This window comes from Equus caballus, chromosome 2 (assembly GCF_041296265.1).
Source record: "Equus caballus isolate H_3958 breed thoroughbred chromosome 2, TB-T2T, whole genome shotgun sequence".
NCBI classification, from domain to species: Eukaryota; Metazoa; Chordata; class Mammalia; order Perissodactyla; family Equidae; genus Equus; species Equus caballus.
In genome coordinates, this window is record NC_091685.1 from 82,931,370 (window position 1) to 82,957,083 (window position 25,714).

Below are 25,714 nucleotides of genomic sequence, written 5' to 3' on the forward strand. Positions count from 1 at the left end.
AAAGCTGATATTTTGAAAAATCAAGAAAATTGATAAGCCTTTAGCTAGCATGATCAAGAAAAAGAGAATTTACAATTGAACAATATCAGGAATAAAAGCTGGGCTATCACTACAGCCAGACATTAAAAGGAAAAGTGAACATCATGAACATTTTTTGTGCTAATAATTTTTGCAACTCATATAACACTAGAAATCAATCAGCATAATTCACCAAAATAAAGAAGGGAATTCATTTAAATATTTAAATATATGGAGAAAAAGCATTTTGCAAATTAAATCAAATTTTGTCCTTCATGATAAAAAACTTGGGCCAACCAGAAAGAGAAAGGAACCTCTTCAACCTAAGATGGCTACAAAAAATCTACAGCTACTGTCACACTCAACAGTGAATGGTTCAATTATTTCTACCTAGAATCAGGAGTAAGGCAACTACCAAGAATTCTATTCAACATGGTATTAGAGGTGCTAGCCACTACAATAAGGCAAGAAAATTAAGTGTTGGGGAGTATGTGAAACAACTTGTAGGAATGCAAAATGATACCATCATTTTGATAAACACTATGGTAGTATTTTATAAAAGTAAAATACACTTTTACCTTAAAATCCAGAAATCTCATTCCTAGGTGTTTACTCAAGAGTATAGAAAACATATGTCCAACCAGAGACTTGTACACAATTGTTCATAGCAACATTCTTTATAATAAAACCAGGAAACAACCCTAATGTCCATCAATTGCTGAATGGAAAAAAAATCTGTGGCATATTCATACTATCAAACACTATTCAACAATAAAATAGAACAAAATATGAATACAAGTCACAATATAGATAAATCTCAAAAACAGAAATATGTCCCTATCCTCTAGATTTTGTTTAATTAGTGTGGCTAGAGATAAACATGCCAACATGCTGACTGATCTCACTTGAAATTTATAATCACTAAGCTCAAGAAGTCCATAATCCTACCATGTATAACGTGTTTCCCTTGTCTATTCACTGCTTTCTCTCTCTCTTCAAACCCACAATACTACTCTATCCCACTTGCAACTCATAATCTTGTGTCCTATTTCAATGAGAAAACAAAATCATTTGCAAGCCCTTACTACCATATCTACTCACCTATCTCTGTCTACACCCATACACTCTGCCTTCTCTCCTGATACTACAGACCAGGGGTCAGTAAACTGACACAGGGCAAATCTGGCCCACCACCTATTTTTATAAATAAAGTTTTATTGGAACACATCCACATTCATTCAGTTATGTATTGTCTAAGACTGCTTTAGCACTATAACAGCTGATTTAGGAGTTGCACCAGAAACCATACGGCCCACAAACCTGAAATTTTTACTATCTGGCCTTTTACAGAAGGAGTTTGCTGATCTTTGGGACAAATCCACTTTGTCCTAGCAAAGGCCAATCTCTCTATTTCTTAGATCTCATCCCTTCTCATGTCTCAAAGATGCTGCTCCTGCACTTCTTACATCTCTCAATTTTTCCATCACTATTGGTTGTTTTCTACCAAAAATAACATGGTATGATTTTTCCCACCTTATAAAACAGAAACAAGAAATGCTTTCAACTGCTGTTCTCAACCAGCTATTTCCCCATTCTCTTTTTCTTTTTACAGCTAACATAACAATCTCTAAGAGTTCTTTATACTGGATGTCTCTAGTTCCTCCCCTCCTGTTCTCTCTTGAAGTCACTTAAATCAGGCTTTCCGCCTCTCCTCACTCTATGGAAACTGTCCTTGTCATGGACACCAGTGATTCCTCAAGGCTGATAAATCCAATGGCAATCTTTAGCCCTAACCTTACTTGATTTGCAAGCAGTTTGGTTGATCACTCCCTTCACCTAGAAATACTTTCTCTACTTGGCTTCTAGGAAACCATATCATACTGGTTGCTCCTCATCTTCTCAGTCCCAAGTCTAACCCTTAGACTTCTCTACCTACACTCCAGTCTCATTGCTGCACAGATCAACTATATTATCACAAATCTTAAATTCTTACCTCCAGGCTTGATCTCTCCAAGAAACCCCAGACTTATATATCCCACTGCCTATCGGATATCTCTACCTATGAGACAGCTCAAACTTAACATGTCCAAAACCAAGCTCCTGGTTTGCTCACTTTCTCAAAGCTACTTTACAGGCAGTTTTTCCCATCTCAGTTAATGGAAATTTCATCTTTCTAGTTTCCCCACCAAAAAAAATTTGAAGTCAGCCTTGATTCTTTCTTAAATCCCATATACAACACAGCTACAGATCTCTTTATCTCTACCATATCCTTCATCTGCTTATGAGCACCTCTGCTACCACCCTCTGGCCCCACCCTGATTGTCTCACATGGATTATTAAAACAGCTCCCTAATTGCTCTCCTTGCTTCCATCCTTGCCCCCTTTCAGTCTGTTCTGAACAAAGTAGGCAAAGGGAACCTGTTAAAATTTAAATCAGATCATGCTTAAAAGCCCTCAGGGACTTCACATTTCACTCTGAATAAAAGCCAAAATAATCAGAACTCCTTAGGAGACCTTACATGGCCCACGCCTCACTATTGTTATCTTTCTGACCTCATCGATAATCTTCCTTTCACTCATTCTGCTCCAGTCACACTGGTCTTCTTTGTTCCCACAATACCCCAAGCATGCTCCTGCCTCAGGACTGCTGCCCTTGATGATCACTATCCCGGCCCACTCTTTCCTATACAACCACGATGATTCACTTTTTCACCCTATCCTGTCTTTATCCAATATCCCTTTCTCACTGAGGCAATTCCTGACAAGCAGGCCTGAATTCTTTATCCCTATACCATCATCTTATATATTATACAGTATACTTATTTGGTGTCTGTTTCTTCCCAGGAGAATATAAGCTTATTAAGGCTAAGAGTTTTTCTTTCTTTATTTATTTTATTAACTTTTACTAGCTATTTACTTTATTAACTATATCCCCAAATTCTTGACTATTACGTAGTACATAGTTGGCACACAATAAATATCTGTTGAATCAAAATGTGTAAAAGTACTTGGTAAAGTGTAAAAAAGCAACAAAAAAGTGAGGCATACAACTAACTCCCAAATGTGTAATATGGGCTTTACTCTCTTTTTTTCAATACTCCAAGTAACCCCTTGAATATCTTTTCATCCCTGTTGACATTTCAACAGAGTACACAGAATATGTTTCAAGAGGTTAGATCGGTTTGTTGTCCAAGTTGTCAACAGCTCGTAAGCACAGAGCTGGAATTCAAACCCAAGTTTGACTCTAGAGACTGACTTTCAACCATTAAACCTTTCTGCTCCATACAACAGGTCTGCCAGATGCTAAGTGACAGCTTAGGAACTTCATAGCAGAAGTCCTACAATGAATGAGGATTTATAGAGAAAAATCCTTTAAGGATATGTCAGGGATTGGGCTGTCTCTGAAGGACCCTTGGAAGCCTGCCATTTCAATTTATATCACTCCATGAGAGTAAGATATTTCTAACAAACAAAAAAATTGGCTATTTGCGGGAAGTATATAATATTTTTGACAAGTCTTAGAACTCAAGTGTATGTTTTCTGGGTGTTTTATTCCTAGTACAATACACCACATTGCTAATTCTCATCTCTTAAAGGAATTAATCTATAAGTTGTCATTGTCTTCATTACAGATACATAACCCTTAGGATGAAATTTCCCACATTTTTGGTTATTAAGATATAGATTTGGTCTTTGTAGTTTTTATTAGATGTAAACCACCAAATTTCTTATTCAGATAAAATTGTCATTTTTATTGCTTCTTTCCTGGTGTCCTACTCTTGAAAATCTGTATTTCATTTAACTTCTCCAATTAGTCAGGAGGGAGATTTGCACAAGGCCTTTGTGATGGAGTTAAAAATGAAATGCTGCAACCAATAGGTCACCAAGAGGTCAGACGTATCCCAGCCTTACCTACATAAGTTCCAGGTGAGATTCAGAAAACACACACACACGCACAAAGTAATGAAAAATATGAAAACCTGCCAAGCAAAACTTGTTGTTACAATGTCCTTATTTTGAAGTTTATTCACTTTACTCATAAGAAGTACTCTTGAATATTTCCCCAAGCAAATACTTTTTAACCCCTATGCAGACACAGCGTTCGAGTTTGGCTAATGATGTTTCTATGTCACATAGCATTAAAAATAACAAATTTTATTAAATGAATAACCAGCCCTTGCTCTCTCTAGCCACTCCTGATGATACAGCAGACAGTAATTGATGTTTAGGAAAATGATGTTGTCTTTTTTTTTTTTCCTGAGGAAGATTCACCCTGAGCTAACATCTGTGGCCATCTTCCTCCTTTTGCTTGAGGAAGATTTGGCCTAGCTAACATCTGTGCCAATCTTCCTCTATTTCATATGTGGGTTTCTGCCACAGCATGGCTGATGAGTGGGTAGGTCCGAGCCCAGGATCCAAATCTGTAAACTCGGGCAGCTGAAGTGGAATGCGTGAACTTAACCACCAGGCCATGGGGCCTAGCTAAGTCATTTTTAAGAAGATAAGTTATATTACATATTCCCTGGTTAAGAGTATGAGATAATATATAATACTATTTAGAAAGATTTCCATCAAAATAGTTATTTGTTTTTAAGTTTGCACTATTGGGGATTTTAGACTTTAGTTATCTGTGAAAATCACTTTAATAATTATTTCATGAGAGTCAAAGTAGGATAGGTTAACTTTAAAATATCCAGAGGACAGGAAAAAAGAAAAACCAGTTTAATTATAGAGTGCATAAACATTGAGAAAATCTAGTTCAAAGTCAAGTTTTGAAGAAAGTCTAAAAACAAACAAAAAAAGTTTGCCATCAATCCCAAAACTCATTGTTTCAAAGAGTTGATTATATTGTTAGTTATATAAAGACATAAGACATTCCTGACATGAGAGAGAAGCATGAAACACTTTACCCAGGGGCACTCTGGCAGCACTTGCGTCCGGGTTGATCCAGAAGGAAAGCCAGGAGAGAACCACAATCAGCAGGGTCGGGGCATAAACACCCATCATGTAAAACCCGACCTGTCTCCTTAGGGTGAAGATGACTTCCACACACGTGTAGTACCCTTTCAGAAACAAACATGAAAAGTCTGAGCTTCTCACCCACATACAACTGCAAAAAGCAATAAGCCACCTATAAATTATGTCACTTCTATTCAAGGCAATTTCACAAAGGAAACTCCATAAAAACAGTTTTCCTGTAAATATATATAATTTATATGATCTAAAAGGATGGCATTACGGGACCTGTTTCATTGACCTTTCACAGCTTCCTTATGACATTGAGAAATAGACACTACGTACTGCTCCACTATGTCAGTATCTTGGCTTTCCAGTCTATTTTTCAGAGAATTTGCAATGAACTTAAACTTTTCATTACCCAGGGGTACCCTAGAGCAAATGATCTAAAGGAGTCATATAGGGAGTAGTAAATCAAAGTAGAACAAGTCTAAAGAGAAACACTCCTGGACTTCACATCGTCAGTAAAATTTTTCAGCCATGTGTACCATTTATTATGTAGAATGGACGGCATTCTACAAAAACTCACATGCATATTTCAATCTTAAACAATTAAGAAACTATTGGAGGTAAACATTAGCAAGGATAAGAAATAAGTGTTTTCAATCTATATAGATAAAAGATTATAAAGTACAAACTTCTGACATTCTCTCAATCCTCTCCCCTCCTCCACTCCGGGCCCTCAAACATCCTCTCATTGAGAGAAAAGACTTCATTTTCACAAGCTGAGACAAAAGCAGAAATTGTTTCACAGCATAATTCTAGAGCTGCCATGACATCAGCTGGTTTCCCAAATTAATCACAAATTATGAGCAGCCTCATAATAGCCTTCGCTGACTTGAGAAAGAAGATAGGTGACACAAATATTCTTCTAGCACTGGAATAAAAGAGACATTTCCAGATGTTTGAGAAATTTTTTAAAACGTTTTGATCCTTTCAGTTAGCAAAGCAAATAAAATAATGCCTGAAGTGCTTAATTTAGATAAAAATGTCATTTACCATTCAGCAAAAGTAAGGTTATGCATACATACCAAAAAGTTAAAATATTTCCAAGTGTGTTCAGCTTACACTGTACATAATTATCTTAAAATGTTGAAACAAATAAATGAATGAAGAGTGAATAAACGAAATAATTACAGGGAAAAGGACAATATTACTCTTTACTATTTTAGACTTTAAAAGTTATTTTTATCTATTTTTCCTAGTTGGGAAGAATATATATACTTCTGATGCTACAATAATCTTCATATTTATTCATTAATGGTTGCAAACCATAGGGTCTTAATAAAAGAATGGCCATTCACATCCTTTTATCAAATAACTTAGATTAGAAACCCATCCTTTTTCCAATGTGGATTATAATCATTGATACCTCTGAGAGATTAGAAAGATATTAGGGCTAACATGTAACAAAAATAAATAGTTGATTTGAACTGAAGTAAATTCTAATTATGTCAAATATTTCCATACTAAATCATAAAACAAGAAATGTAGAGTGTCTTTCTTTTAATTTTAATTTCATTAAATTTTAAATTTAATTTCATTAAAACTAGGCAATTTCAATTGTGCACAGGTTTTAAAAATATAAGAAAGGCAAAACAATGACAAATTTCCCTCCCTTTTCAGTTCCCCACCACTCATCTTAACTTCCTGCCCGGACAAACGAGAACATATGTTTCTAACTAACAATCATGTGCAAAATTTCCAAAATATAATCTTTCATTACCACAATAAACTCAATTGCCACAATTAAGACAGCTCACAATGTTTCCTAAAAGTGGTTCTGAAGTACCTCATTTTGTAATAGCATCATTTACTCAATTTAATTTTATATTCACCAAGTGCACACAAAATGGAGGACATACATGTGCTTATTTTGTATTTTTAGGTAGCCTAAGTTGTCACAAATATTATAACGATTTACTATAAAGTTGCTCACTTTAAAATGAATTTTTGCATTCCATCCCGCGATGTTTAAATGACAGCCTCACTAACCCGAGTCCTGTAATCTGAAGCACGTTTCCACCAGTCCCTTAACGAAGGCACCCACAAGCGAGTGGAGCTTCCCAAGACGTGGATGCATTCAGCGTTAAATACATGGTTGGATATTACAGAGATTTGCTCGATAAACTTTTATGAGAAACATTTCTTGGTCTTTTCCTGGTATTGTTATATTTATGAGAGGCAGGTGGGCAGCTAATTGATATAAATGTTCATTGGCAAATTCAATTTACTTTCTATTTCCTGTGAGGTTTTATTTCATTATTATTCCTCAGGTTTCCAATTTAAGAATTTTTGTATACATTTCTCCACCCTTGCAATTTCTACAATTATTTAAAAAATGTAATTTTTAATGAAGTTAAAGCCGAATCATTATTTCTAATTATTTCTGTACAAATTAAAGAAAACATTGGTCATCATTTTATATATGTTGCTCTCTATATCTTTTCCACTATTCTACATTGTTAAGCATTCCATATATTTTGAATGTTCTGTTTTCCTAAATATCTTTCTAAATATTATCTAAATATTAAAATGTTTTACTTATATTCATATGATTCACGTCAATGCTGATAAAGCATGCTTACTGAAACATAGTAAGTGCCAATTATTACTATGTTAGCCATAAGTCTTTTTGTTATTTTCTGTAGCTAATGAGATATCCGTGACTTATTTACAATAACTCAAAAAAAAATCACACAAAAAATCTATGAAACATTTGTTTATCATAAATCTTGAGTAATTCCCCAAATACTGTCTACCACAGCACATCTTCTTATTTCCTTCTTAGAACTGAAATGACTTATATTTACTTCTCTACCATAATAGAATATGAATCTATGAAAGGGCAAAGATCTCTTTTATTCACTGCAGAGTCCCCCAAGTAGAGACTTTTACATGTAGGGCCTAAAGGTGAAAAAATGAACACCTCCAGATTATCAGTGCTATCACACATAAATTAGAAATAAAATTACTGTTTTATTTTCACCTCTAGATGAAGTTAAAAACATTAATAGAGGGTATTTCAAATTTCTCAAAACAATTTAGAGACTATTCATTTTCAAACATTCAGCATATAATCTGGATGTGGGTACCTATTTTCAAAGTATAATAGGACCGACTCCACAGGTGGTGTAACGACGCCAGACTCATCATCCCAACACATCACTTACTAACAGTATGTCTTGAGCAACTGTCTTTGCTTCCTCATTCTAATGGGTAAAATAGAGATAACAAAGTACTGAACTCATAGGATTGTTGTGAGGATTAAATCATAGCATTCTTGCAAAGCACTTAAAACAATGCCTAACATATAGCAAGAACTCAAAAACCATCTACTAAGTATGTTTGTATACAACAATCCTAAAAGGACTTTTCTTGGCTTTCACGGTGGTTTTTTTTTTTCCTACACTATGTGAGTTGGAAAAATCCCTAAAAATTATACTCAGTGTCCTTAATTTGAATGAGGAGTACAAAGAGGAATATTATGCCTAGCGCCATGGCTGACACTGATTTGCCTGGTCACATTCAATAAGTCATTCAGTCACCCTGCATCTCAGTTATTTTTGTGGTAAATAGAGGAGCTGGCTCAGATTTATCATTAAGATCACTTCCATATCTAATAATCTACATATCTATGACTTCTTCATTGAGAACTTTGATGGTCAAATTTTAAGAGCTCTCAGTTTTTCCATTTAAAAAACTTGATAATTCCTTTAGCAGTGTATTTGTTTATTATCTCTCTTGTCCTAATATACTATAAGCTTTATAAGAGAAGGGACTATTTACATATAAATGTTATATAATCTGTTAATTCATTTGAAGGTCAGGAACAACAGATGCTTGAGCTAACTTTATCTCCAAGTTGCCTAGTGTTGCATACATTATAACACTGTAAATATGCAAATATTCATGCTACCTCTCATTTTAATATCAACAGGAATATTTTAAATTCTATTTTGTCCCTGATGATGTCATGATGGCAGCATTTTAGTTCAAACATCTGATCTCTCTAAATTCTACACAATTACATTATACATTTTTATTTTTGTAAAGTCAACATAAATGTTGCAAAAAACTTAAACTTTAATTATATTTATTCCTGAATATCTTTGCTGTAATTTACTTACTGATAAAGAATTACAATGTTGTGGTAATTTACAAGTTGAACTAATCATTAGTATGACTGTAATGATCAAAATTCAATCATCTTTTTCTTTACACTGCTAAAGGAACTAACACTATATTTAATATCTACAACGCTCAATAATCTATAACTACCAGTAGAGACTCAAAGGTTGAATACTAATCATATTATGAAAGTATTGATCAGTAATACTGTATTTTCATTTCTGCAAAGCTTGATGTAACTTAATGAATGAGGTTAATTTCTTGAGCTTTTCATAATTGGCTGTTCCATAACCTAGGCCATGAATATAATACAAGGAATATTTACTAATGTTCAATTATTTCACATGCTTATTGCTTTCTGCACAGCATAAAGATCAATACTTTTTAAAATTAAGAATATGGGTCAACCAACATCCAATAACTGCCCCAAAGACAACAGATGAGTACATATATATAGACTACATTGTTTATATCCATAATGTTTGGCCTTAAACTGAATCTTGCCAGAAGTAGAATTTCTTGGCGATATCTAAGAAAACCACTGCTTGGGAGAGTTCATATTACTAAAAACAAAAAATTGACAACCTCTTTTTATCCAGAAGTACATAAAGAGAAGCAAAACTATCTACTAATAAAAAATTAAAAGAAAAACTTTACTGGATGTACTTTTATGAAAGATTTAAATATATGAATTTAAAGATAAACTACTTATAAACACTGAACTTATTTTTTAACTAGTTTTCTTCTATTCTGTCCTTAGTGTATATTAATATTAAAGTGAATCCTTCAAATAGCACTTAGCTTTGTTTAATTTAAAGAATTTACTTACCAGTGCCTTTGTAGTATTTTGTACAGTTACCATATTCAATATCCTCCTTTTTAATATCAAATTGAGGCAAGGCAATTTTTTCTAACTGAACAGGATCCCCTGACTGCCAGATAAATCGTAAATCATCAGTTGTGTAACCAACTATAAACAAAAGTAAATAAATAAAAATATTAGTTTGAAATATAATTGTTAATCCTTTCTTAATATTTTAATGATCCAAATATTAAACATAGAAATGATAAGATGAGGCCCTTTCTATAAAAATTTTTTGTAAAATGTAAAGAGGTAAAATCTATGGCCACTAATGAAAACATTAGCACAAAAGTTAACACACAATTGGCTTAAAGAAAGAACAAGCTGAAATAATTAGCATACTGCAAATAGTTAAAACCCTAGAGTGTCATGGAATAGTACATTTCTGTATGTCAGAATTCTAAACTGTCATCAATAAAAAAGAACTAAATAAGTGATACTAGTTCTCTGAATGCATGTATTTACAACCATGAATATGCTACCTGAAAATTCTTAAGGAAACTTGAGCACCAAAATACTTATTTTGTTTTTTTTGAAGAAAGAACTACCAACTTCCCTTAAGGAGCTGCATTGCCACAGGAGAGCCTTAAAACAGTCCATCAAGTGGACATCATTACAACATCCTGAGCCACACATTTTGGCCTTAGGTAATGTGGCTACAATTCAAGGATCCTACGGGGTTTTACAGCAGATAGTAGTTTACCATCTGACTCTAAAGTACATGCATTTTCTAAAGCAATATTTGAGTGCATCTAGTAATAGAACTGAATGTAAATACAAGATGGAATTTATTATACAAATACATATTGACATAGGCACGCACATACACAACACATACACAAACATACATACATACACTGACATCCGTAAAATCTGATTTTACAGTTAGAAAGCAATCAAAATTATTCAAATTTAGGATCCAGGTCAGTAAAGCAAAAAGAAAAAAACCAACAAATAACCACTAGGTAACTTTAAACCATATCATCTAGCAAGTATATGTAACACATTTTACAAGGTTATTATTCTTTACCCTCTGCAGAAATAGGTCATGGTATATAGGTATTCAGGCTAAAGATTTCTTCCCTTAGCGTTAATTTTTCAAATTTTATTTCCTACTTTTAATTTCAAAAGATAAGCATCATAGAAAATTAATTATTTTATAAATAATCATTTCAATTAATACACCTAGCGCATCTTTTATAAACTGAAAACAATGTTAATATAGAAAATCCAATTTTGTAAAAAAATGGTTTTTTTACATTTATTTAAAAATGAATACTTGGTAAGATTTAGAGAATATTTTTCAATATTTTCCAAATTTTCTGCTCTGAAAATGTGGTTTTAACCTCATAAAAATTATTAGAATATCATTTTCTTCTTTACTTTGCCTAATCACTAATTCAGATGAGGATGGCAATTGGAATAAATTAGAAGTGTACAACTACATCCACTTAACTGAAATCAAAGACTAGTACCAAAAGGATCTATCTTAGTACAAATTCATACAGAAAAAGAATAACTATAATTTCCCTACATAAATTATTCTAATAACTATTTATAATCAAAAGCATTAGTTTTACTATTGTTATCTAAGATATTAGTAGAATGTATTGCCTAAAAATTTTAAGCATTTTTATTTCTGTAGTCACTTAGGGTCTCCTTTACATACAGCTCTCAAGTTGCATCTTGCAACGTTGTGTATCCATGGGAAACAAGGTCAAGTCCAAAGGGCATGAAAGAGTAATAGATAACCTGAAAGTAGAAACAAAGGTCTTAGAAGTTGTTTAATATATTTCTCTGCGATATACTGATTTTAAAAGGAAAATATAAATCTACAAATATTAAAGATAAAAGAGTACCTCATGCTGACAAGGACATCTCCATCTCGAAAAATAAAGAGGAGGATATTTTCCTGGGTTACATCATGAAAATTAGCACTTTTTTCATTTGCAAAAAATAAATCAGGTTTCCATAGACACTTGTACATTGTGGGATCCACTGTCAGTGCATCTGAGCCCCGAAAATCACTGGGGAGCTTCAGCCTGGGATCGTTCCATTTTTGTCTCAGGAAGATGTTAACTCTATAGTCCTGGAAAAAAATATGTGTGCATGGGTGTGTTTATTGCTATTTTTAAGAATGTTTTCAGCACCAGAATAAAAATGCTTTCACTTATCAGCAGCACAAATACTTTTTGCTCTTCCAACATCACTAGGATCACAACAGCTCTGTCACTAAGAGCTCCATCAGCAATATAAAAAGAAGTGTGTCTCTCGAATCCCTTTCCACACACATTTCCTTAGCACTTGCTGGTTCAAATATCAGAATATAACTTTATCAATAATTGCTTTACATTTACACAAACACCAATTATACCAATTGGTTAGTTGGTGTTATCATAAAAGCATGAGAACTGCTAAATATTACCATTATTTTCCCCAAAAAAGTAGTGTAAAATTTAGTTAAAAATAGATAAGAAGCCAAGCGAAAATATTTTCACTTGTCTTTTGCTAAGTAACAAACTACAAAAATAATTTAGATATAAAACTATATATATCATATAACATTATATATAACATATATAATGTGTATATTCTTGAGAAGGAAAAAGAAAACCTATCCTTGACCACTCATACATGTAAATGATTACAGAGAGAATGAGCTGGTCAAATGAGATTTGAATTATGCAAAACAGATGAGAGTACATGCAAAATTTGTAAATGTTATGTTATATTCAACTATGGTAGAAAAATCTTTTGAAATCCACTAAATAGCTGATTGTTTCACTTTAGTTTTATCCCTAGCTACAACAGTTTTAATTTTAAACCTTTGTAAAAATTGAATTATATCAAGACATATAGATTTTAAGATTATGTGAACCTAGGGGCATGTTTAATACCTTAACACACTTTATATTTGCCACTGAAATGGGGTTCTGACACAAATGGGTTTGTTAGTATATACAGTCAAACTCAGCATTAAGAGATCTTGCTCAGGTCTTTCAATTTTAATTTTATGTATCAAACTCAAAATATGCACAAAAGTATTCAACATAAATTGTATTTGGCTTCAGTTTCCTTATGTTCAATCACTCAAAATTCACAAAATACTATCTATCCATAGTCTTTTGACATGATCAAGATGAATTAGATCATACACTTCAAATCAAAATCCAAATAATTAAACAGGAAAAAGGGATAGATCATCTTTTAGTAAATAATAAGACCTAATACATTTCTAGGAAACCTAAATGCACATGATTTATATATATTTAAATTATAAAATAAAGCATAAGCAAGGAGCAGTGACTCTAGAAAAGCTTGGGGAATTTACTTTCTCCTCTGATCTTCCGACTCAGTGGCGTAACTGGAGAAGGGTAAGCAGGTAGTAACAATATACATTTACTGAAGTACAGACAGGGAAGTCAGATTTAATCTACCTACATCTTGCAGCTACTCTAAACTTGATGTTTATAAAAACCTCAACATACAATATAAATTGATTCTTAAAAATCATATGCAGATGGTTTTGGAGAGCCAAAGTCAAATAAATTAAAGATTATATGAGCTGACACTAAACATAGCTGCATCACTGGGGAAAAAAAAAGATAACATTTTTCTAATCAAAGGAACATGGAATCAAGGAGAGAACAAAGGAGGCCTAAAACCCTAGAAAATGTAGACCTGCATTACACAGTTACATGAACTTTCTGTCAAAATATACACATATCTTAAAATTTGTAATGGGACTTCATTTAGTGATTACTTCACATCCAACTGTGATGGTGACAACTACACAAATGAACTCAACTGTCCAAGACAAAAGCCTATCTACCTCACACAGTGAGGCTTCCAGCAGACACAACGCTGCTTCCAGGCAAAGGTTTTATCCCATCCACGCAAACATGCTTGGCGCTTCACTTAAGAAGGAATACAACCAATTTCTAATAAAATAACAATGATGCTACCTTAGGTAAAGCACATGATTAATATCCACTTGACATTACTTTGAGCACTCAACAGTATTCAATTTCAAATTATTTGCAAAAAAGATTTCCTGTAATGATCTGCCAAAATTACGGGTCTTCTAAAATTATCTACACTAAAAACTACTATATTACCTTCTCTAAATACTGTCTTACCAAGGTAAATCATCAAAAAACTACATCTTTAAATTGTTGTATTTAAAGTACACATTCGCAATACTATGACAAAATACTATGTCCTTAATTTGTTATCAAAGGTCAGTATAAAAAAGTCAGCAGATGAAGTTGCCTAAGTATCTTTTATAAACTTGTTATTAAAGCCATGGCCCACAGCTTTAATATTTTGGTCAATGACCATTCTACAAAAATAAACAAGATGAGTTTCTTCATTCTTTAATTTTTCATTTGTTTACATATTATATATATTACTATAATATCATTATACAGGTATTTATTATTTGCTAGGCATATTTAGTCTAGGTGCTTCATGAAAATACATCTATTCCTCAGAGTTTATACTATAAATGCTCTCCTGATACCCTTATATGCTTCCTATTAGGAAAGTAGGACTTAAGTATCTCATCATGTTTTTCTTTTTGTCTGGCAGCCAGGGAACTGGAAGCTAAATCCTATAACCAACTGAATTAACAATTTCTCTCTCATATCCTGGTATGACTACCATTGTATGACTCTTGCACATTTAGTCCTATTTCAGTAACTTCATTGTATTTTTTGTTATTATTATTATTATTATACACCTCAAGACCCTTCCAGAAATAGGGATGGATGAAAAATAAATAAAATAACGGTTGAGAGATTGTCATATACCTGATAAGAGTTTTTCAGCATTATTTGAATAAGCTCCTGAGCAACTTTTCCAATGTGGCTTTCAGAATCAAGATGCTTTATTTTAGCCTAATATCAGTAATAGAATGTTACATACATGTATAGAGATATAAATATTAAGACCTCATTGGTATTCTTTATCTAGACCAAAACAATTACTTTTTGGAATGTATGCTGGTTTGCTTCTCGGTAATTAATTTCTAAAAACATTCTATCAATATCTTATGATAGTATTCACGATATCTGACAAGAATTAAAACAATGCAAACTTTTAACATTAGCATATTTTTGCATAATTAAAAAAGAAGCCATCTTATAACGTTTGGGGTGGAACTTCAGAAATTAAGCCTGCATGATATTGAATTCCCCTTAAAATCTCCATACATGCACACACTCTTTTGGGACCACTATTCTATGTTCTACCTATTTCCAAATGGTATAGTTAAGTCATCTAAAATTATATAGCGAAATTATTTTGCTTTTTAAATTTTTATAGTAATCTTAATAGTATTTCTTCATGTGAAGGTCATTTTTCATTGATGTCTAACCAATGTTTCCACACAATCCAAGAAGACACTTACATGATTTATCAGTTATTAAGTTCAACGAGTTTTAATCAGCAGAAAGCTGATTAAAGCCCAACATAGTATCAGAGGCTTTGACAAAATAAAATCTATCTGTGGGAAAAATTACAAATGATATAAGAACGTTTTAATTTATAGTCAACATCCTTTTTATTCCATATAACCAACATAAATAATTTTTCCAAAAATTATGTTAATCAAATTAAAAAGCCTGGTAAAATGGACTTGGAAATATAAAGTTCTGATTCAAATCTCAGCTCTGAATCTCAGAAGCTTTGATCCTGAGCAAGTTTCTTAACCTCACTGAGCTCAGTTTCTTAAGATACATATAAAAAAACAGGACTATTAATATCCTAATGTGATAATTAAATAAAATACTCAGTATAAAAAATTAACTTAGTACCTCCTATATAAATAAGTTAGTTTCCTTTCCATTTTCTATCCTTGGAAATCCAGCCACAGATACATCATATACTTTCAGAAAACATTTATTTAAATTCCTCCTAAATCCATAGGTAATTGACAGATTGGCTCATTCATTCAGTTCCGACATTATTTATTGCCCATATATTCCTTTGCATTGTCTGGGTACTAAGGATGCAGCTGTGAATACTCCCAGACTTCATGGAAATAACTGTAGGGGATATTGACAATCAATAAACTATAAAAACATTTGACAAAGGCTGTGGAAAGTGGAACAGTTTGCAACAGGGCATCTAATCTAGACTCTGAGGATTAGTTAAAAGTAACGGAGTGAATTGACATCTATACTGAGACCTGAAGTGTCTCATAGAAGTTAAACAAGTCCAAGTCCAATTATGTCCTGCTGTGTGGCCTAAGGCAAGTTATTTAACCTCTCTGAGCCTCAAATTCCTTGTCAATAAAAAGAGCCCCCAGTTATGCCCAAGAATTAAATGAGATGCTGTACCTAAAGCATGAAATCTGGCACAAAGGGAGGACACAAAAAAGTCAACTAATTTCATTATCTGTATTACTAACATTATTATCATTATCTCTATTCTTACCACTTGGAAAAGGCCAACAGTTACCATTGACAGTATTCCTTTTCTATTGTTGTAAAGGTACTACCTTGAAGTTTTAACTGGTTACTAAACATTAAAACTGACATTAATTTTACTAAGTTTTCAAAAGCTTTTACAAAGCATTTTGTGTGTGCTAGAGGTCAAGCACTGTATCAGTTGCTAGCCTTCTAGAGATCAATAAAATACAGTCCTAGAAAATAAAGGTGAGATTTTTGGACTATTTATTCAGATTTCACCAACTTAAGACACACTGATTAATAATGACAAACTTGTTTTATGGACTAACCAAAATAAAACATCTACCAGTAATTATGTTCCAGACTAAATTTAACATTTACAAAAGAGACTCAGTTAACAATCAGTTTTACTGTGCTCTGTTAAACATTTCTTCATTCATTTGTTCATTCATTCAATAGTTAAGCATTAAGGGCTTCCTATGCTCAAAGGTCTGAGCTACTGCCTGAGAGGGATAAAAACTTGAGGTCCACACCTTCAGGAAGTGCTGATTAAACAAGTAAGGAAATAATTGGTAAGGACTCTAAAGGTGCTGATTCTTGTTGAGAGAAGAAATGATCACTTCAGACACCGGGAATCCAGAAAGGCTGTAGAATGCAAGTCTGAGGAGGCTCTCAGAGAGTTGGCAGAATTTTGCCAGGTGGTGATGTCAGGGAAGGGCAGGATTAACTACAGAGGCAAAAAATCACTACTTCTTAAGTGTTTCATCAACAACATAAAAGAATCACTAAATATCAAAATACAGAAAATGGCAGAAATAATCAGGTTCATCACTGAAAAGAAGCCAGAGCAAGAGATGGAGATTTTGGAGCAATGGGTGAAAAGGTCAAAGTTAAAAGCAAGACCAAGAAATATACAAAAGAACTCTTAAAACACAACAAGAAAACAAACAACCCCACTAAAAAATGGACCAAATATCTTAACAGACACCTCACCAAAGAAGATACACAGATGGCAAATAAGCATATGGAAAAATGCTCCACCTCATGTGTCATCAGGGAATTGCAAATTAAAACAATAATGAGATACCACTTCACACCTGTTAGAATGGTCACACTCCAGAACACTGACACCACCAAATGCAAACGATGCAAATGAGGATATGGAGCAACAGGAACTCTCATCATTGCTGGTGGGAATGCAAAATGGCACAGCCACTTTGAAAGACAGTTTGGCAGTTTCCTACAAAACTAAACATACTTTTGCCATATTGTACTCCTTGGCATTTCCCCAAAAGATTTGAAAACTTACGTCCACAGAAAATCCTGCACATGGATGTTTACAGCAGCTTTATTCATAATTACCAAAATTTAAAGTAACCAAGATGTCCTTCAGTAGGTGAGTGGATAAACTGTGGTATATTCTGACCACAGAGCATTATTCAGCACTAAAAAGAAATGAGCTATCAAGCCAGGAAAAGACACGGAGAAAATGGAAATGCTTATTTCTAAGTGAAAGAAGTCAATCTGAAAAGGCTACATACTGCATGATGCCACCAATATGACCTTCTGGAAAAGGCAAACTATGGAGACAGTAAAAAGACCAATGGTTGCCAGGGGTTAGGAAGGAGTGATGGATGAACAGGCAGAACACAGGATTTTTAAGGCAGTAAAATTCTTCTGTATGAAAGTATAATGGTGGATACATGTCATCATACTTTTGGCAAAACCCATAAAACGTACAACACCAAGAGCAAACCCTAACATAAACTACAGACTTTAGGGGATGATGTGTCAATGTAGGTCCATGGATTGTAAAAACTGCACCTCTTTGGTGTAGATGTTGATAGTGGGGAGGCTGGAGGGCATGGGCAGGGAGTACATGAGAACTCTGTACTTCCTGCTCAGTTTTACTGTGAAATCTAAAAAATAAAGTATACTTGTAAAAAGTGTATACAAAACATAGTAAACACGAAAGGAAATAAATACAAAGCTAAGAAAAATCTTTCCAAAATTTGGAGATAAGACAAAAAGATTATTGTCTGCCCTTTCAATATTATACTAAAACAGTGTCTAACAAGCCTACCTAAGGGTTGCATGATTCTCTAGGAAAATATAACTTTGTACAACTTGCCATTTTCTATTGATTAGGGCCCAGACTCTGCAAAATTAGATAACTTATAGAAAATTGATGAATTACAAACGATTTTTGTCTGGTAGAGATGCAAATGATTTCTGTCAGGTAGAAAAAATATTCTCAAAAATTATGCCTTTATTGTCCTGTGGAACATTAACAAGTCTGTATCTAATTTAGCAATCTAATTATTTCAGCATTCTTTTTAAAAAATATACTGGCACCTGAGCTAACATCTGTTGCCAATCTTCTTTTTTTCTTCTTCTTCTTCTCCTCTCCAAAGCCCCCCAGTACACAGTTGTATATTCTAGTTGTAGGTCCTTCTGGTTCTGCTATGTGGGATGCTGCCTCAGCGTGGCTTAGTGAGCCATGCTAGGTCCACACTCAGGATCCGAACCAGCGAACCCTGGGCCGCCAAAGCAAAGCACACGAACTTAACCACTCGCCCATGAGGCAGCCGAATAATTTCAGCATTCTTTCTTTCGCTTCAGTCTCTTAAATTCTCCATTGAATCAGCTTTTGTATCCTGCTGGATCCCACATTAATGAGTCAAATAAATCACTGACATGTCCTCATTATATGTATGTTTTTAACTTTTTAAAAATTATTTTTTGTTCTCAAAAAGTTAAACATAAAAATACCATATGATCCAGAAATTCCACTTCCAGGTATATACCTGAAAGAATTGAAAGCAGAGACTCCAACAGATAATTTTACACCCATATTCATTGCAGTATTATTCACAATAGCCAAAAGGTAGAAACAACCCGAATGTCCATCAACAGATAACTGGATAACCAAAATGTGATATATACATATGCACACTATGGAATATTATTCAGCCATAAAAAGGAATGAAATTCTGTTACATGTTATGACATGAATGAACCCTGAAAACATAACCCAAAAAAATCAAGACTAATGGAGAGTTTGTCCAAAAGTACTAATTAGAGTAGGAATTCAGGGTAACAAGCAAGCATTTCAAGGGTAGGGTAGAAGACTGGGAGGAAGAAATGTGATTTCACCAAACTAAAGGGGCAAAAGCTTTGAGATGGTCAAGAGCAGCAAGTGCCATAGAGGGTCAAGTACAATCAAACTGAATACTTTCAGCAAATGAGAAAGCCAGTGAAGATTTTAGCAAAAACATTTTTGGTAGAGTGGTATATCCAAAGCAAGATTACAGAGGACTAAGACTCGAACAGAGGACAAAGTTGCCTATCTATAAGACGGAAATAATAATAATACACCAAACAACATAGGGTTTCATAAGGATTAACTGTGATAATATATATATATATAAAGTCCGTGAATGGCACTTGGCCATATTAAGGACTAACAAACATTTTATCTTATTAGGATATATACTTTATGTTATTGTTACTATTTTATAATGTTGGTAATAGTGATTAGTATGTTTTGCTTCAAAATAAAATTCTACATATAGTGTAACTCATTGTTTGCTCTGTACTGTGCTGATTGGCCAATAATTCTTCTCAACAGTAGCGCACTTCTAGGTCACAAATTTTGAAACAAAGCCAAAATGGTTTTTGAGCATCTCCTGAGCTCTTCTTGCTTTCAGCTGCACTAGTGTAAGCTCAACACCCCACACGAGCTTCAAGTCTCTACTGTAATCCTTTTTAAATTTTATTTTTAGAACTCCAGAGTTATATTACAATGAGCATCACCAAAACACTGGAAATTGCTTATTTAGTTGTATCATTCTTAGTCATTATGTCTTACCATTTCATTATGAAAGGGCTTCAAAGACGTTTGCCTATTAGTTAGGTAACTATGTACTAGTATAGTTCAAGTTGCAGCAAGCTCATATATCTTTGAAGAATGTTTTAAAATTTTACAAGTTAAATTAATAGTTTGAGTTCAACATTCATTAAAAGATAAAAGCTCATTCATTAGTATGCTTTGGTTAACGTTTTATCAGCATTTCTATATAATTGCTAGTTATTGGCGTTCAAATGCTCTATATTAAGATAAGTATCTTTGAAACCTATTTATTTCCATTTTCAATTACTCAATCACAATAATTATAGCTCTATCATTTATTTTGCAATGAACAAATTCCCATCAGAAACAGACTTCTTTTATCAGTGGGAAATGACTTAATTGTTTTTAAAGAATTTGGTGACAAATACTATTCATTGTTCATTCCAAATAGCACACTATTAGTCATTCTCTGGAAAATGGATGTTCTCCAAAATTTTCAGTACCAATTAATACCCAAATTAAACAATTTCTTCAATGCAATAAAACATTTCACAACAAGACATTAAAACTGGTTAGGTTTCTGTGCTGGTCCCATGGCAGAGTGGTTAAGTTTGTGAGCTCCGCTTTGGCAGCCCAAGGTTCGTCAGTTTGGATCAAGCCATGCTGTGGCGGCATCCCACATAGAAGAACTAGAATAACCTGCAACGAGGATATACAACTATGTACTGGGCCTTTGGGGAGGAAAAAAGAAAAGGAGGAAGATTGGCAACAGATGTTAGCTCAGGGCCAATCTTCCTCAGAAAAAAACAAAACAAAACAAAAACTGGTTAGGTTTCATTAGTGATATTTTAATATTAAAAATTGTTTATGTATGTTTTGTATTGTTGTTAGGATGGCTCTTCCTAATTGTAGTTTTTACCTAACTCTCACATATGCAATCTTTAATCATTTCTTTTCTTTACATTATGATAAAAGAAATTAGCATTCAAGCAAATAAAGATCAGCTCTCATGGCATCTGGCAGCATGATAACCAAAGTTTTGTCAACAGAGCTGTTACAAGTCTGGTTTGAAAAGGATTTTAATTTAGTCATTTACTGAGGTTAGAAGTTTCATGTAAGAATTTCAAGTTAACAAAATGCCAGTAAAAATTCTTACGTTATATTTTAACTATATTTCTCAATATGTTGTTTTTCTTAAATTTTTAGTTAAATATTGTTTAATGACACCTTATGAATATTTATATTTTTCTAGACCTACACCAATATTCCAGTTTTATTAGGAGTGCCTGCTAGGTGGTGCCCTGGTGCCACGCTAAACTATAAACCCCATAAGAGCAGCAGTGGCTGACTGGATATACAGAAAGTGCCCGACATATTTCTGTTAAATGCAGGAATGAAGAAATACTTTCTATAGCATTTTGACACGTTAGGATATTTGTCTACCATTATTCACATCAATAATTTAACTTTCCTATATCAATGGATAACAATGAAAAATTACTGGAAGGTGAAAATAAAACTTGGATATTTCTCATCCTTCCTTATTGCCTAACACAATATTCTTACTTATGATGTTTAATCACCAATGCTTCTTTACTCTTAATGTTTAATCACCAATGCTTCTGAATAATCAGCTAGGAGAAAAAAGGTAAAGAGGAAAGTATCCATGATACATTATTCTTCATTTTAGGCAGACACACTAAAAAAGTACCTTTGACAAAGAAAAGAGACATAAATACAGTATATTTTTAACTACTAAAACTATACTTCTCTTTCAAATGTCCTTATGATTAAATTTAATGAGTGAGAATTTTTAGTAGTCACTGAATAAAATTCCACTGGTTATTTTGGCATTTCCATACATGGAAAAAGTTATATACACAATCAGATAGCCCTCCAGCAGCATTTGGGAGAAAAAAGCTTATTAACAAGGGTCTGTCATCAAGTGTATCAGTTTCCTACTGCTGCTGTAACAAAATTATCAAAAACTGAGGAGCTTAAACCACCACAAATTGTCATCTTATAGTTCTAGAGTTCAGAATATTGAAATCAGTTTCACTGGGCTGAAGTCAAGGTGTCCCCAGGGCTGGTTCTGTCCAGAGGCTCTGAGGAGAGAATCCCATTCCCTCCCTTTTTTTCAGCTTCTAGAGGTCACCTGCAGTCCTGGACCCCTGCCTCTTCCTCCCATCAGTCCAAGTTCGTACTCCTTTCACCACATCTACTGCTACTGACTCTATCTTGTCTTCCTCTTATCAGGACCCTTGTGATGATACTGGGCCCACCTGGATAACCACGATAATCTCCCCCCTCTCAAGATCCTTAATTTACTCACATATCCTAAGTCTCTTTTATCACGTAAAATAACAATCACAGGCTCCGAAGATTAGGACATAGACATGTTTTAGGAACGACTATTTAGCCTACCATAAAGTACAAACCCTGACAATGGATAATGTGAGAAAATATAAACGCAAAACCATTTTAAGGTCTGTGTATCTAAGAGGCAAAATAGAAAAAATAATTGGGACAAATATGTCCAATATTCCATAATAAGTGAAACAATGCTGGAAAGCTAATAACAAAAGCAACAAAATATAAAGAATAGTAAACTAAGACAAATTTTAAGGAAAGAAATTTAAGCCTCTATATAGAAGGAAATACGTAAAATAAAATTGTTTTTAAAATAACAAAGATGAGTAATTGTCAAGAACTAGAATTAAGCTCTTTTAGTTGATCCCAAATATGGCTTTTTCTCCTTGACAGGCACAGCCGTGTGGCTCAGAAAGAGCTGAAGTCTACTATTAAAACAAACAAAAAGTCTGCAGCAGAAAGGCATAGAGAGTCTGACAGGATCATGAATTGTAGTGCAATAATAAGTCAATATAATTACAAAGCATGCCCAAACCAAAGGAGGAAAATGGATTGTATAAACAAGCTTTCATTTCCATGAAAGAGCTCTTATGTAGTTCTGATGAGGTAAAGTGCTTGTGTATAGATTATTACAATAAACCATAATACTCAATTTTTCCCCCACGAGTGCAGTAGTTCACATTTTCAATTATGAAAATCCCACTGATTTAAGCCAAAGGTAAGAACTGAATGGAAAAATCAACCAATATTATAAGCACACCCATAGAGCAGATGCCACCTAGCCTCTAACAAACCATTCTTCTCACTGTTTTGAATGTTCATATTTCAGTTGCTATAAGCAGTAGCATATAAACCGATAAAATTAGAAATGACTGTTTTAGAAACTTCGAATTAGGAGGATAACATTTATTTGACAATTTTGGTGATGCTACCGTTAATGTCAGTATATATCACTTACAGTATTAGGAACAATACCTTAGAAAAATGTAAGGTCATGGAATGCAAATGAACACACAGATATGAGAAATAGGAACTAGAAAGCTATAAAATGAGATCATAAAACAAGCTGAGGGAGCATATAACCATGGGGGTGTAGAAGAGCTTAAGGAATATTAATACGACTGTCATTTTTCCTCCACTACACAATTACAGTTTGTGAATAAATGTGAGATTACTTTTATTTTAGTTTAGCTAGCAATAGTTAGCATCTGAATTAAAAAACAAATAAGCAGGAAGGAATGTTTTCCAAATCGATTAGTTAAAATTTCCTGACAGCAATGTTACTGCCCATAACCTTGATTGCTTCTTTGTTTGTTAATCAACTTTACACACTGGAGGAATGGGTTGCCCTCTCCCTTCAGAAGTTGCCCTACATCTGTCTGCCACCTGACTTGCAGCTATTCATGTTACATCCACCCCCAAGCCCTGCGTTCTACATTTTGCTTTCTGGAATAAGCAACCGTCAGTTGAGGCAGAAAGGTGTGAACTGGAGAGGAAAGTGTTGGGCAATATTCAAGCTTCCCAAATTTTAGAACTTCCTTTATTTCAGCAGATCTTTGGAAGGGACATTTCTAGGGCATTATTAATAAACAGAACCACAACTGTACAGTTGGGCTGCTAATAAACTTATAAATGGTTTGTTTTCTTTAGCATTTTTCTTTAGGATGAGATTCTATTGTGGAAATACTACATTAATTTGCAATTGCATGACAACCTAAGAGTCACCATCACAGTGAGTTACTATGCCAGACAAAATACTGTTGCTTTGCTTCTGTAATTTTTTCTCTCTTCTTAGGGTATAAACACATCAAGTACACAAGAGATTCAAGCACCAGCCTGTCTGATATCACAACTCACACACTGTCCACCATATTGTTTCCATGAACACATATCCTGTATTTAGACAAATATAATGCTTTCTGCTTTCCCAGCCTCTTGTTTTGGAGGGCTTTTTTGTTTGTTTTTAAGAAATATTCTCTCTGGCTATTATCAAAAGGACAAGAGATAACAAATGCCAGTGAGAATATGGAGAAAAGGAAAGCATTGTACACCATTAGTGGAAATGCAAACTGGTAGAGCCACTATGGAAAACAGTATGGAGGTTCCTTAAGGAATTAAAAATAGCACTACCATATGATCCAGCAATCCTGCTCTGGGTATATACCCAAAGGAAACAAAATCATTATCCAGAAGAGGTATTCCATGTTGCCTGCAGCATTATTCACAATAGCCAAAGTATGGAAACAATCTAAGTGTCTATCAGTGAATGAATGGGTCAAGAAAATGTGGTATATCTAATGGAAGAGTATTCAGCCTTAAAAAAGAAGGAAATTCTATTTGCAACAACATGGATGAAACTGGAGGGCATTATGCTAAGTAAAATGAGCCAAACAGAGAAAGACAAATACTTGATGGTATCACTTATATGTGGAATCTTAAAAAAACAAAAGTTGAATTCACAGAAACAGAGAGTGGGAAAGTGATTGTTAGGGACATGGGGAGAGCGTAGTAAAAGGTACACACGTTCAGTTATAAGACGAATAAGGTCTGAGGATCTAATGGATAACATGGCGACTATAGTTAATAATACTGTATTGTATGAGTGAAATTTGCAAAGAGAGAACAACTTAAATGTTCTCACCAAAAAAAAGATAAACATGTGAAGTGATGGATGTGTTAATTAACTTGATCGGGAAAATCCTTTCACAATGTAGATATATATCAGATCATTACGTACACTCTAAATATCTTACAAATTCATTTGTCAATTATACCTAAATAAAGCTGAAAAAAATAAAGTAGGCCCATTCCAGGTGATTGGAAGGAAAAAAACCAATATCCTCTCATAATATAACTCCTATCCATACATGCACACCCTTTTAATCACCCTCCTGAGTCATCACTATTATTTCTGACCAGTATTTGTAACAGATAATGAAGAACAAGTTTTTTCTTAGATCCATTTTTTTCCTTAGAAGACATCTTAATGCTATCTTTATATCTACAGCAGTTTGTGCCTTTCCTAACTATTAAGCAATGAGGTATTAGGGC

At 33.7% G+C, this 25,714-nt stretch overlaps 1 protein-coding gene across 5 annotated transcripts in view; it reads right to left on the reverse strand.

The window, feature by feature from the left end:
* The window catches only part of GLRB (glycine receptor beta), an 85,631-nt gene that overhangs the window by 17,618 nt on the left and 42,299 nt on the right, over positions 1–25,714 (reverse strand). For all 5 annotated transcript variants that reach the window (XM_023636387.2, XM_070257415.1, XM_023636388.2 and 2 more), the window contains 4 exons: positions 11,887–12,116; positions 11,697–11,779; positions 9,995–10,135; positions 4,929–5,081 (listed from right to left, as the gene is read on the reverse strand). In XM_023636387.2, the coding sequence (XP_023492155.1) occupies positions 4,929–5,081; positions 9,995–10,135; positions 11,697–11,779; positions 11,887–12,116 (607 nt within the window). The remainder of the gene's footprint in view (positions 1–4,928; positions 5,082–9,994; positions 10,136–11,696; positions 11,780–11,886; positions 12,117–25,714) is intronic.